The sequence below is a fragment of the Papaver somniferum genome, chromosome 4 (assembly GCF_003573695.1).
Source record: "Papaver somniferum cultivar HN1 chromosome 4, ASM357369v1, whole genome shotgun sequence".
NCBI classification, from domain to species: Eukaryota; Viridiplantae; Streptophyta; class Magnoliopsida; order Ranunculales; family Papaveraceae; genus Papaver; species Papaver somniferum.
In genome coordinates, this window is record NC_039361.1 from 52,938,927 (window position 1) to 52,950,379 (window position 11,453).

Consider the following 11,453-nt stretch of genomic DNA (forward strand, 5'->3'; position numbering starts at 1 on the left):
GAGAGATGAGATTAATATCTTGCCATCAGACTGTACAGAGAGTTTACAACATTGATGTAATATGACTTGAATATTTTACTCTGGTGGGAAGCATCATCCGTGGCTAAGAAACTGCCTCAAACAAACATCCCAAGGCATTCATTCTACCACTAACATCCCAAGGAGTTTGAGACAAGTCCATCCCAAGCCGACAACCTGATCCAACTTCACACTACTCATCTCAAACTCCTAAATTGCAAACCAGGTATGACCGAATGTTGAGTAATGCTGCACTTGGATCAGGTTGTCGGCTTTGAAGGGACTTCTGAACCCCATGCTGAAAGGGAGACTTAAAAAAGCCTTCCTCACAGCACGAAGCGTTTTTTGTTTGAATAGAATCAAAAGATGTGAAACCCCTTTTTTTGCAACACTCTATTTGCACTGCAGTTCAGGCTTAACGTAAAAGAAAAACATATTATCCATTACAACTAATTGAAATAAATTTTATTACATTAGACCAGATATCCACACCAAGTACCAGGATCTACTACGTACAAAGATAACGAAAATCTCTACTGGAAAATCCTAATTATGTCCTCGTCTGTTAAATGATAATATCACTGGTTATTTCCCTGGGCAGTAGCTCCTGCAAGTGCAAGGTTGTAATCTCTACCAGTAATGATGGTGTAGAGTTGTGTAAGTCTCAGGTACATGTCAGGAACATTTTGGTTCATGCCAAGACCTAATGACTCCTCCAATAACGTCACAACTTTGTCCTTAATATTGTTCCCCTGAAACAAATACAGTTCATACAAAGCAGACTTTTAATAAATGTTATGTTATACATGCCGAAGAGAAGTTTTAAAGCAAACAATTAACAATGATAGAAGTATCTCAAGAAATTAGGAGGCAGTTTTTAAAAGAGTAAGCTAATTGGAGATATCCACATATACATATAGGCCCTAAACCATAAAACTGCTGGTTTGACAAAGTAAACTGTACAACACAGTGAGTGAACTCTAATTCAAGTTCATCAAGTAAAACTTCAGGTAAAAATATGAAACGCCTATCACTACAACTAGGTGAATGAAACTAACTTTTCTTTACATCTCTTTGTAAGTGTGCAAAAATTGTCTAAACAAGTATTAGAGTTGTAAAGTCCATTTGATAGAGTAAACAATCATTCTCTAGTTCTATGCTCTTTAAATAAACACTAAATAGATCAATGTCAGCTGTACTTGGATCAACTGGAGCCAACACTATTGCAACGACAGAGCCAAAAATAACATACTAGCACATTGCAACCAATTCATGTTCCCTTGAGCATTTCGCAAAGGGTTTGACACTTCTACACATTCTTACTGTATGCAATATGGAACACAATCTAAACTGGCTCAGAATAAAAGATCCTCAGACAAGTAATATATTAAGCACAAAAGTATCCAATATACGTACCACCTTCCTAGCCTCCCAACAGATCTCTTAGTAAGGGTGTAATTGTCTTAACAAGTAATAAAGTTGTAACGTCCATTTGATACAGGTATACAATCATTCTTTAGACTCTAGTTCTATGCACTCTACAGTCATTCTCTAGTTCTATGCTCTTTAAATGAACACTAAACAGATCCATGTGAGCTATACCTAGATATATTGGAGCCTATAACATCAAAATGACAACCTAGTCAATAGCTCATTGCAACCAATTTATGTTTCCTAGAGCATCATTTGTTAAAGGGTTCTACATTTCTACACATAATAAGCAAAATTCGAAATTCAAAACTGGCACAAACTCTCAGACAAGCAATATTAAGCACAAAAAATATCTAAAACTTTAAAAACCACTGATATAGTGCAATAGACATACCACTTTCCTAGGTCTCCCAACAGGTCTCCCGGTAGAAACTGCCGCTGTTTTCTTCACAATACCAGCATCAGCAAGCCTTGCAGGTCTCCCAGCAGAACGCTTAGGCCTCCCAACTGCACCAACTTTCTTTGGCCTCCCAACAGAACCAACTTTCTTTGGCCTCCCAGGTTTCCCACTACTAACTGGCTTCACAACAGCACCATTAACAACAGGAGCAACACCAGAAGCCTCCACATTCACCTTCCTTGGTCTTCCAACACCTCTTCCAGTTGGTGTGGCAGCAGTAATAGAAGTAACTGTAGTCAAAGGCACAGCACCATTAATGGTATTCTCATTTGTTGGAAGAATCACCATTCCAGGTACCAACTGAGGTGCAGGAGGTGCAGACGCAGAAGCAGAAGCATCAGTAATGAGTTTACGTGGACGACCCCTAGGTCTGGATCCTCCTCCTCCAGAAATGGGCTTGGGCTTGGGCTTGGCAATAGCTTTAGGTTTAGCGATTGACCTAGGTGGACGACCACGACCTCTTTTCGCCGGTAAAACAACCTCACCAGATCTATCTTGTACTTCTACTACAACGGTGGTGGTGTTAGGACTAGCTCCTCCGACAATGGTAGTGGTTGTATTAGGACTAGCTCCTCCTACAATGGTGGTGATGGTATTAGGACTAGGATTAGGGATGGTATAAGGACTAGGATTAGGGATGGTACTAGGACTAGGATTAGGGATGGTATTAGGACTAGGATTTGGAAGAGCAACAACAGTGTTAATTTTGGGTGGTCTTCCACGACCTCGTTTAGCTGAAGGAGTGCCGTTATCAGGTGCTGCTGCTGCAGCTGGAGCTGGAGCTGATGATAAGTTGTTGTTGATTGAAGGAAGAGCGTAAGAATTCTTGATGGTAATAATGACGCCATTATCCTTCAATCTTTTGAGATGGTTAGATAATAAAGCTGAATGAGATTGTGGTAGATTTGTATAAGCCGAATCTATGAATTTTGCTATTGCTTTCTTACTTGAACCAGTTTTCTCGTTTAGTGCTTTAATTGCTGTGATTATCATCTGCAAAAATTTAATTTTTTTTTAAAAAGATCCAATTTTTATAATAAATCTAGGGTTAATTCAGTCATTATAAAAAATTAAGAGAGAGATTTGGAGTATTAATTAGTTACCTCATGATAAGGAGGATGGTTTTTGTGACTGTTAGGAGTTTGTTTGGGTGGTGGTGATGGTGCTGCTGTTGCTCCTTGAACTTGAGTGATGTGCAATTGATCTAGATTTGTCTGTGATGGAGCTATAAAAGCTAACGGAGATGGTGGAATAACCACCTGTGGTTGTGGTGGTAGAGCATCTGGTGTGATGAGTTGTGGTGGTGGCGGTGGAGCTGCTGTGGGGAGTGGTTGAGAAGCTAGAAAGTGAGGAAGAGGAGGCGGAGGAGAAAAAAAAGGTTCCATTTTTTCCGTTGAAGAGAGATGAGAGAGAGAGATGGGAGATGAGTTTGATGATGGGATTATTTGGGATGAGGTGGTGGGAGGAGTGAGTGTGTTTTTTGTTTTAATTTAATATAGTAGGAGGAAGGAGTTCGGACGGCTGAGATTGGATTTTTGCCTAGTTCTTTTATGAAGAATCGTAGAGTTATTAAATACACAATGGTTTTGGTGATGCGGATCGATGAGGTGGAGTGTTTTCTGAAATTTTAGTTTGTTTTCTTCGGATTGTTTACTTTGATAATAACAACGACCGGCGACCGGCGACCGGTGACCTTGGAATGTTACGGTCTTCTCAATACTTTGAAAGTGGTTGGGTCCGTCGGGGTCATTGGACGAAAGACTAATTTAGGGAGTTAATGCCCTTTATATTAGGAATAGTAGAGCCATCTAATGTTACGCTATCAATTCCAATACAAATATTGGATTTATCTATTTCTAAAGTATGCAAAATACAAGATGGAATTCATCCCTTCAATTAACAAGAGTTATAAAAGATTTAGTTTTTTTGGCTAGATTATCAGCTACATTGTTTGCTGATCTTGGAATATAGAAAAAACCTAAAAAAATCTGACAAAGATTAAACTCTCTTTTTTACTTCATCCATGATAGTCCGGTGATGCCAAGTAATTTGAGATGATCTTCCATTCAAGTAGTCAAAAAAATTCTTGCAGTCTCCCTCCACACTGAAATTTGATAGTCTCTCTTCTGTTGCCCATTGTGTTGCCTGCAAAAGCCCTGAAGCTTCTACTTCTTCTGGGGATGAGGCTGAGATTAGTCCTGCTCTGCGTTGTTCGAAACTCCCTGCATCATTTTTGAAGATTAAAGAAAAACCTACTGGTACATTCATTGAAATCCAGGCTGCATCTAAATTAATTTTCTTTTGAGAAATTCTGGGAGCTGTCCATTTAGGTTTTTCCACTATACCAGCTGGGACTTGTTTGGCCGAGTATTTGTCCTTGTGCCAAAAGGTTAAGTGTCTTTGTATTTCTAAGGCTAATTGAGTATGTGTTTGTTGTTGCTTTTCGAATGATCTATTACATATTTCCTTCCAAATAAACCAAATTTTTGTCATAATTATTTATATGGGAATAATAAGATCATCTTTACCAATCCAATCCTTACATACGTCTAAAAAGGTAGTAGATCTATCAAATTTAAATCAACTGGGAAAGATTCTGTAGCCCATACTGACTTAGCAAAAGGACAGTGAAGAACGAGATATTCTATGAATTCTTGTTCCAAACAGCCAAAGGTACATTTTGGTGTTATATCCTTCATAAATCTAGATAACTTGAGATTGGTAGAAATAACATTTTATAGGCACTTCCAAGTAAAAAATTCAATCATTTGAGATACATCTAAAGCCCATAAATCTTTCCAGGATGAATCTGGCTAAACCTAGATTATAATTATTAATTGTTCTTTTATTTAACTTGTTATACATAAATTTGACAGTGAATTTCCCTGATTTAATGAGGAGCCATCTAAAAGTATCCGATTTAGCTTCCAAATTACTACCAATAACAATTCTAATGTTGCAGATTTTGTCTAGCAATAGTGACTGGAAACAATTTCAAGAACCAAAGAAGAATTCCACTTTTTAGTGATTGGATCAATAAGATTCTTCACAAGTGTTAAATGAGAGTTAGTAACAGTTTTGCAGAGACTAAGACTTCCTTCCAAGTTAGGAACCCATTTATCCTCCCAAATATAAACGCGTTTTCCATCTCCTACTTCAAAGAAGCTATTTTGTTCTACTGACTTAATTTCCTTACTGATACGTTTCCAAATCCAAGAGCTAGTAGATGGAATTTTAACCTTAAAGGCTGAAGAGTTCTTGAAATATTTGGGTTTCAGTTGTGACACCCAAAGAGCCGTAGGTTCAGTCAGTAGTCTCCAAGTTAATTTAGTTATAAGTGCCAAGTTAAATTTATGAGCATTCCTAAAACCTAGTCCTCCCTTATTAATTGGTTTACATAAACAAGAGTAGGATTTAAGATAGTATGCTTTATAGTTAGTTTCTTTACCCCACCAAAAGTCCCTTTGTAAAGCATCTATTTTGTTGGTAATTTTTTTAGTGAGCATAAAACAACCCATCTGATAACTTGCCATACTTGCCAGAGTTGCCTTGTTAAGGACCATTTTATTAGCTTGAGATAAAACTTTACCTATCCAGCCCTGCACTTTATGTTCCATCCTTTCTATTATTCCTTCGAAAAGTTTTATTTTTGCTTTATCTATAAAGAGAGGAGTCCATAGATAAGTGTCTTTTAATTTTTTTTTTTAATTTTGAGTAACTTCCTTATCATTCTCTAATGCTTAGGTTGAACTTTTTTACTAAAAAATACCCCTGATTTGTCAAAGTTAATTAACTGTCCTGAAGCTTTATTAAAGGTGTCTATGATTTGAAGGATACTATGACATTCTTTAAGATCTGCCCTAATGAAAGGTATACAATCATCAACAAAAAATAAGTGTGAAATGGGACTATTTTTTGGGGTTAGGTTAATGTCATTTATAATCTTCTCTTCTTCACTAGATAAGAGAAGTCCAGAGAAGATTTCCACACAAACTATGAATAGGTAAGGGGAAAGGGCATCCCTTTGTCTAAGGCCTCTAGTAGGTTTAAAAAAATTCTCTGGACTACCATTGAGTAAGACTGCTATGGAAAATGTTGAGAAACATTGGTAAATTAGATTACAAAAATCATTGTCGAAGCCAAAAGCCTTCATGGATGTAATTAAAAACTCCCAGTTAACTCTATCAAAGGCCTTTGACATGTCAATTTTTAACCTTTTTTTTAAAGAGTGAATAAGTTCTTGAGAAATAACTATATTATCAAAAATTTGTCATTTGGAAAGAAAAGCATCCTGGAAATGAGAGATAATAGAATTTAAAAGAGGTTTCATCCTATTAGATAAGATTTTTGCTATAATTTTATAAATGGTATTGCAGAGACCAATTGGTCGAAAATTGCTTGGGTCTTTAGGATGTCTACTTTTAGGAATAAGAAAAAAAAAAGTTTTGTTAAATTCTGGATGTAGTTCACCTGTTTTGAAATATTGTTGAATGGCAGTTGTTACTTGTTCTCCAAATGTTTCCTAAGAAAGCTAGCTGGAAAACAATCAGGTCCAGGAGACTTGTTAGGTTTTAATTTTTTAATGACTAACCAAATTTCCTCAGCCGAAGGAATTGAATTTAGAAAAACATTTTCCTCTTTAGAGATGCTAGACTGAATGTTTTGAAACAAGATTGGATTAGGAGGAGTAGAAAAGAGATTTAAAAAGAAGTCTGAGAGAGTATTCTGCATTTTTAATCTATTAAAGGTGATCTCATTGTTGTTCATTCTTAAGCATTCTATGTTGTTCCATTTTCTTCTTTTTAGGATTTTTGTATGAAAAATTTGTATATCTTTCACCTGGTTGGACCATATTATCTCTAGAATGTTGTTTTGCTATTACTTCTTGGGTTTCGTAAAGTTGTTCTAGTTGAGTTAGTTTTTCCTTTATCTTTTCCTCTTTCTTATATACATAACGAGAATTACTCAAATTATCTATTTAGGAAAGGATTCTTTTAATTTCTTTGGAAGGTAGACCAAAGACCTTTTTTTTCCCAAAAATCTAAGTTAGTTTTAGGGGTTTGAAGATTAAGAATGAAAGAATTAGTTGGGTTTTCCCTGATAACATGGATCCAAGTATCTTGGCGATCATACTGGAAACACGAGATCCAAATTCGGGTTTTGTTTCATTTTATTCGTTTCATGCATAAACATTTTGGCGATCATACTGGAAGCAAAGCAGTAAATATCAGTTATTGGAAGCAAAGCAGTAAATATCGGTTATTTGATCATACCGGAAGCAAAGCAGTTGATATCGGTTATATATGCAGATATTATCCAGATATATCATGTATCGCCTGTGAACCTATATGAAAAGGAGAATTTACCTAGTACACCACCAAATTTTTTGTTTGTGAACCTGTATGAAAAATTTCATATACAATCAATATGTATAAACCTATCAGAATAAGATTATTGCACCTGATTGTAAAATAAGTTCAACCTAATATGTGCCTGAACTGTACGCAAACCGAATAATTAATGTAAATAATAGGTCTTATATTAATATTTATTTTAATATACGATTCCACAAGAACTAGTCTAATAATTTCTTTACAATTGAGCTAAAAACTATCTAGGTTGATTAACGTATTATTTGTGATACTTCTGAAAATGCAGGGGATACCAAATACACCCAACTTTTTCGTCTTTGATAAGAGTATGAACTTATGCAGTACTTTTAACAATAAAAATATGCGCAAATAGTAAAAAGCACACACAATAATTTTGTTAATGAAGACACCGCAATAACGGAAAAATCTCGGACCTCATCCAGGTTTGAACACGAAACTGTATTAAATCGCTACTGATACTAGCCTGCTATAAGACTACGGATTGGAATGTAGTTTGGACCAGATCCACCCTCCAAGCGATTCAGTACAGTCGCGCTCCTTACATATCTTGAACCTTGCAAGGCTCTATGCAATTGACTCCCTTAGTTGACGTCATTTACAACCCAAGAGTTGCTTCAGACGAAGTGAAGACTTTTGATACCAATCTGCCTCTAACAGATATGCCTATTTGGTTTCCGTTTAGATCAAAGATCATTGTGAGAAAATATGTTTGCAATAGAAACATCTAGCAAACCTTATAAATCCGGAACTTACGACTCCCGAAGAGCAGCCTAGATTCTTAACCACCTCTCAAGAACAATCTTCCAAAGATCAGTTTTCAGATTTCTATCTTGAGGAATCACAAAGTCTGAGATGAAGAGAACTTTGCGATTATTATATATCTTTCATAAAAGAGATTACTAAAACCTTGATAACGGAAAAGCAAGATCAGGATTCAAAAATTATCAAGGTAATGATAGTCGTACCTGGCTTCATAAATCCCCAAAGAGAAGTTTTTTAGTCGTAGACCTAATTATGTTTCTCAAAGGAAACCTAGGTCAATAGCGGACGACTCTAGAATCAACTAGGACACAAAGTATCAGGGATTGAATTTCCCAGCTAAAAGAGCATCTTTATTTATAGTTTTTCCAAGAAAAAGGGTTGCTTAGATTCAAGCTAAGATAACTTGAGAATCAAGCAAACTATATTCTTGAAAAATACAATAGAATAATGTTGAAAACGCGGGGTATCAAAATGCACCACCAACTTTTTCTTAGGCAATCTGTATGGAAAAACTTAAATATAATTCCGAGAGTTCAACATAATGAATCCCAATCAAAGAATAATATTAAAGTTATATCTCTTTCTCTCATAATCAAAAAGTTTATAAAGACAAGTCCGTGAACCTGGTTTCCGTGTGAGAGTACTTGGGTGATTTCAAAGATCAATTTCCTAAGTAATCAATCAAGTCGTATCCAACAAACAAGGATGGATGTATCTATTTATATTGATTAACGTACAACCTGTGATATTTCAATTATAAAGATAAACAATATAATGCGGAAAAAGAAATAACACAGACACCATAAATTTTGTTAACGAGGAAACTGCAAATGCAGAAAAACCCCGTGACCTAGTCCAGATTGAACATCAAGCTGTATTAAGCCGTTGCAGACACTAGCATACTACCAATTAACTTCAGATTGAAATGTAGTTGAGACCGAATTAAACCCTCACAACAACTCAGTTACAGTCGTGCTCCTTACACCTCTTTAATCCTAGCAGGACTCCACGCAAATGTTTTCCTTAGCTGGTGTCACACCTACTAAGAGTTGCCTCAACTCAATTGAAGACTTTAAACCAATCTGCCTCCCGAAGATAAGCCTATACATATGATTTTGTTTTTTGATCGTAGATCAAGGTGATGAAAATCGATAGCAATAGAAAAAGTCTAGCTAACCTCAAAATCCGGATTTATGCAACCCGAAGTGCATCCTAGATTATATTATTCACCTGACAAGTATTAAACTTGTGGAACCAATAAAGTCTGAGACGAAGAGAACTTTGAAGATTTTATCTATCTTGTTCAAGTAAGCATCTCAACAATCGAACAGGATCAGGATACTCGAGCTATCAGAAAAACAATAGCTGGACCTGGCTTCACAAATCCTATGAAGTCTTTGTAGTCGCTAAACCCTAGAAGGGTTTTAGGAAAAGGATGACTCTAGTTTTAGAACTAGGACACACCAAGAAAAGTAGTGTCGGGATTCAAATATCCCAGTTGTTTGAGGTTCCTCATATATAGACATTCAAAGCATAGGTTGCTTTAGGTTTAAGCTAAGACAGCTTTGGAACCAAGCAAACAATATCCATCGTTACATGAATCTTTGAACCTGATTAACATAATCAAGATATACACTCTGGTTAGAATGAATCCTAACCAAAACGTGTATATAGACCACGCTCATGAATGGTTAGACGAAGCTATCCAACTGAACTATAAGCTTGAGCATTGTCATAAACACTTTAAGACTTAACTTGGAACACAATCATGTGATCAAACATGTCTATGGTGTTTTTAGAGATTATTCAAATGCTAATTATTTCGGATAAATTATTTTATGTGCGTATAAATTTATTCTAAATGCTAATTATTTCGGAATGCACAAAACTTTTGTGGTATGCGTACTGATATGGATACCAAACCGGTTCTGTAACCAACTGTTCTTTCCTAGTACACGTATTGGTTTGCGTACTGATTTGGATTCACTAGTTCACAAACTTTTAAAGGTGTGCATACTGATATGCGTACCAAAAATATGTTTGTCGACATATAGCTACTTCGTTAAGTGTACTAAGTACATGTATTACGGCTTCATACTTATAACAGTTTTCCCAGTTTGTAAGACTGATATGTACACTTTCTTGTGTTGATACATGAAAAATAATTCCCCTTAACCAGGTTAGGGTGCCCCGAAGAGGGGAAAGGGCACACATGGAACATGGATACTTGGGGACTAAGGCCCAAGTCCACGAAAGAAGTATCCATGAGGTGGAAGTAGGGCTGTCAATGGGTTGCCGAAACCGATAATCCGAGTTCCTATAGGTAATTTTCCGACATAACGGTAATTGGAAATCGGTAATGGAAAATTACCGGTAATTTTTGTCTTACTGGAACGGTATTGGTTGAGGCACTTACCGTTAGGTTAATTACCGATACCGGTAATTTTGTCACACGTGTACATTGCACGTGTTATCTGTATCTTATCTTATCTAGTTATCTTCCCATATTCTTCTTCAGTTCGACTAATCTTCCCATATTCTTCTCGTTCGAAACAAAAAGGAAAAAAGAGAGTTCGAGAGAAAGAGATTGATACCAGAGAGAGATATCGAGTGCTAGAGATGATCATGAGTTAGAGAGATCAGTTCGACTAATCTTTCCATATTCTTCATTTGTTTTCATTCGGAGATCGATACCAGAGAGATATCAAATAAGTAAGTAAATCTTGAATCAAACCCTTTGATTATTTTTGTTAAAATCGATTCCTGCATGACGTTATGATTTAATTTGACATGTTTGTTGAATCGTTTGTTATTTATGAAATTAGGGTTTGTGAGTATCTGAGATTGGAAATCTTTAAATTAGGGTTTGTTTTTTCCCAAATTGAAATTAAATTAGGGGAAGTTGTAGTGTTTTGAGATTAATCAAAGTTCTAGACTTAATTGCGTAGTAATTGAGAGTACAGGGTATCCATGAACTGGTTATCACATCATGCTAACACAGTAATATATAAAAATGATGGTTGATAAGTTTGATCAGTTTGGAAGAAGAAGAAGGTTGCTACATAAATACAGAGCTGCAGTTTGAATTAGTGGATGGAGTGAATGTGATTATAATTAGGTCAACAATTGATTAACTCACATTTTAAAGCAGTTGCTGCTTATTAATTTAGACCCATTGTTAGCATAATTAGGCCAACAATGTTAGCAAGATTCTGATTAAATTATTATTTGTTTTGTTCAAATTAGGCCAATAATGTCACACAGTCAGAGATCATCCAATCATGCTTAAATGATTGGTTGCCAGATCTCGATGACATTGGTTAGTAAACTTTCATTTGATCATTTCCCTTGTTGTACTTTCATATTTCTAATGTTTATTTTCTAGATAC

The 11,453-nt window shown here is 35.9% G+C and overlaps 1 protein-coding gene across 1 annotated transcript; it reads right to left on the minus strand.

The window, feature by feature from the left end:
• Positions 1-400: 400 nt before the first annotated feature.
• Positions 401-3,377, minus strand: LOC113275495 (mucin-2-like). Its single transcript, XM_026525010.1, has 3 exons — positions 3,013-3,377; positions 1,844-2,902; positions 401-770 (listed from the first exon to the last, which is right to left on the minus strand). The coding sequence occupies exons 1-3, from the start codon at positions 3,292-3,294 to the stop codon at positions 597-599; spliced, it is 1,515 nt and encodes a 504-aa protein (XP_026380795.1). The 5' UTR covers positions 3,295-3,377; the 3' UTR covers positions 401-596.
• Between the last annotated feature and the right edge of the window lie 8,076 nt (positions 3,378-11,453).

Bases quoted from the DNA above. Each gene is read 5' to 3' on its own strand.
- LOC113275495 (XM_026525010.1), bottom strand. From the start codon at position 3,294: ATGGAACCTTTTTTTTCTCCTCCGCCTCCTCTTCCTCACTTTCTAGCT. The intron at 2,903-3,012 runs GTAACTAATTAA...AAATTTTTGCAG, and splicing joins ACCATCCTCCTTATCATGAG to ATGATAATCACAGCAATTAA. The intron at 771-1,843 runs GTATGTCTATTG...TATTTGTTTCAG, and splicing joins TTGGGAGACCTAGGAAAGTG to GGGAACAATATTAAGGACAA.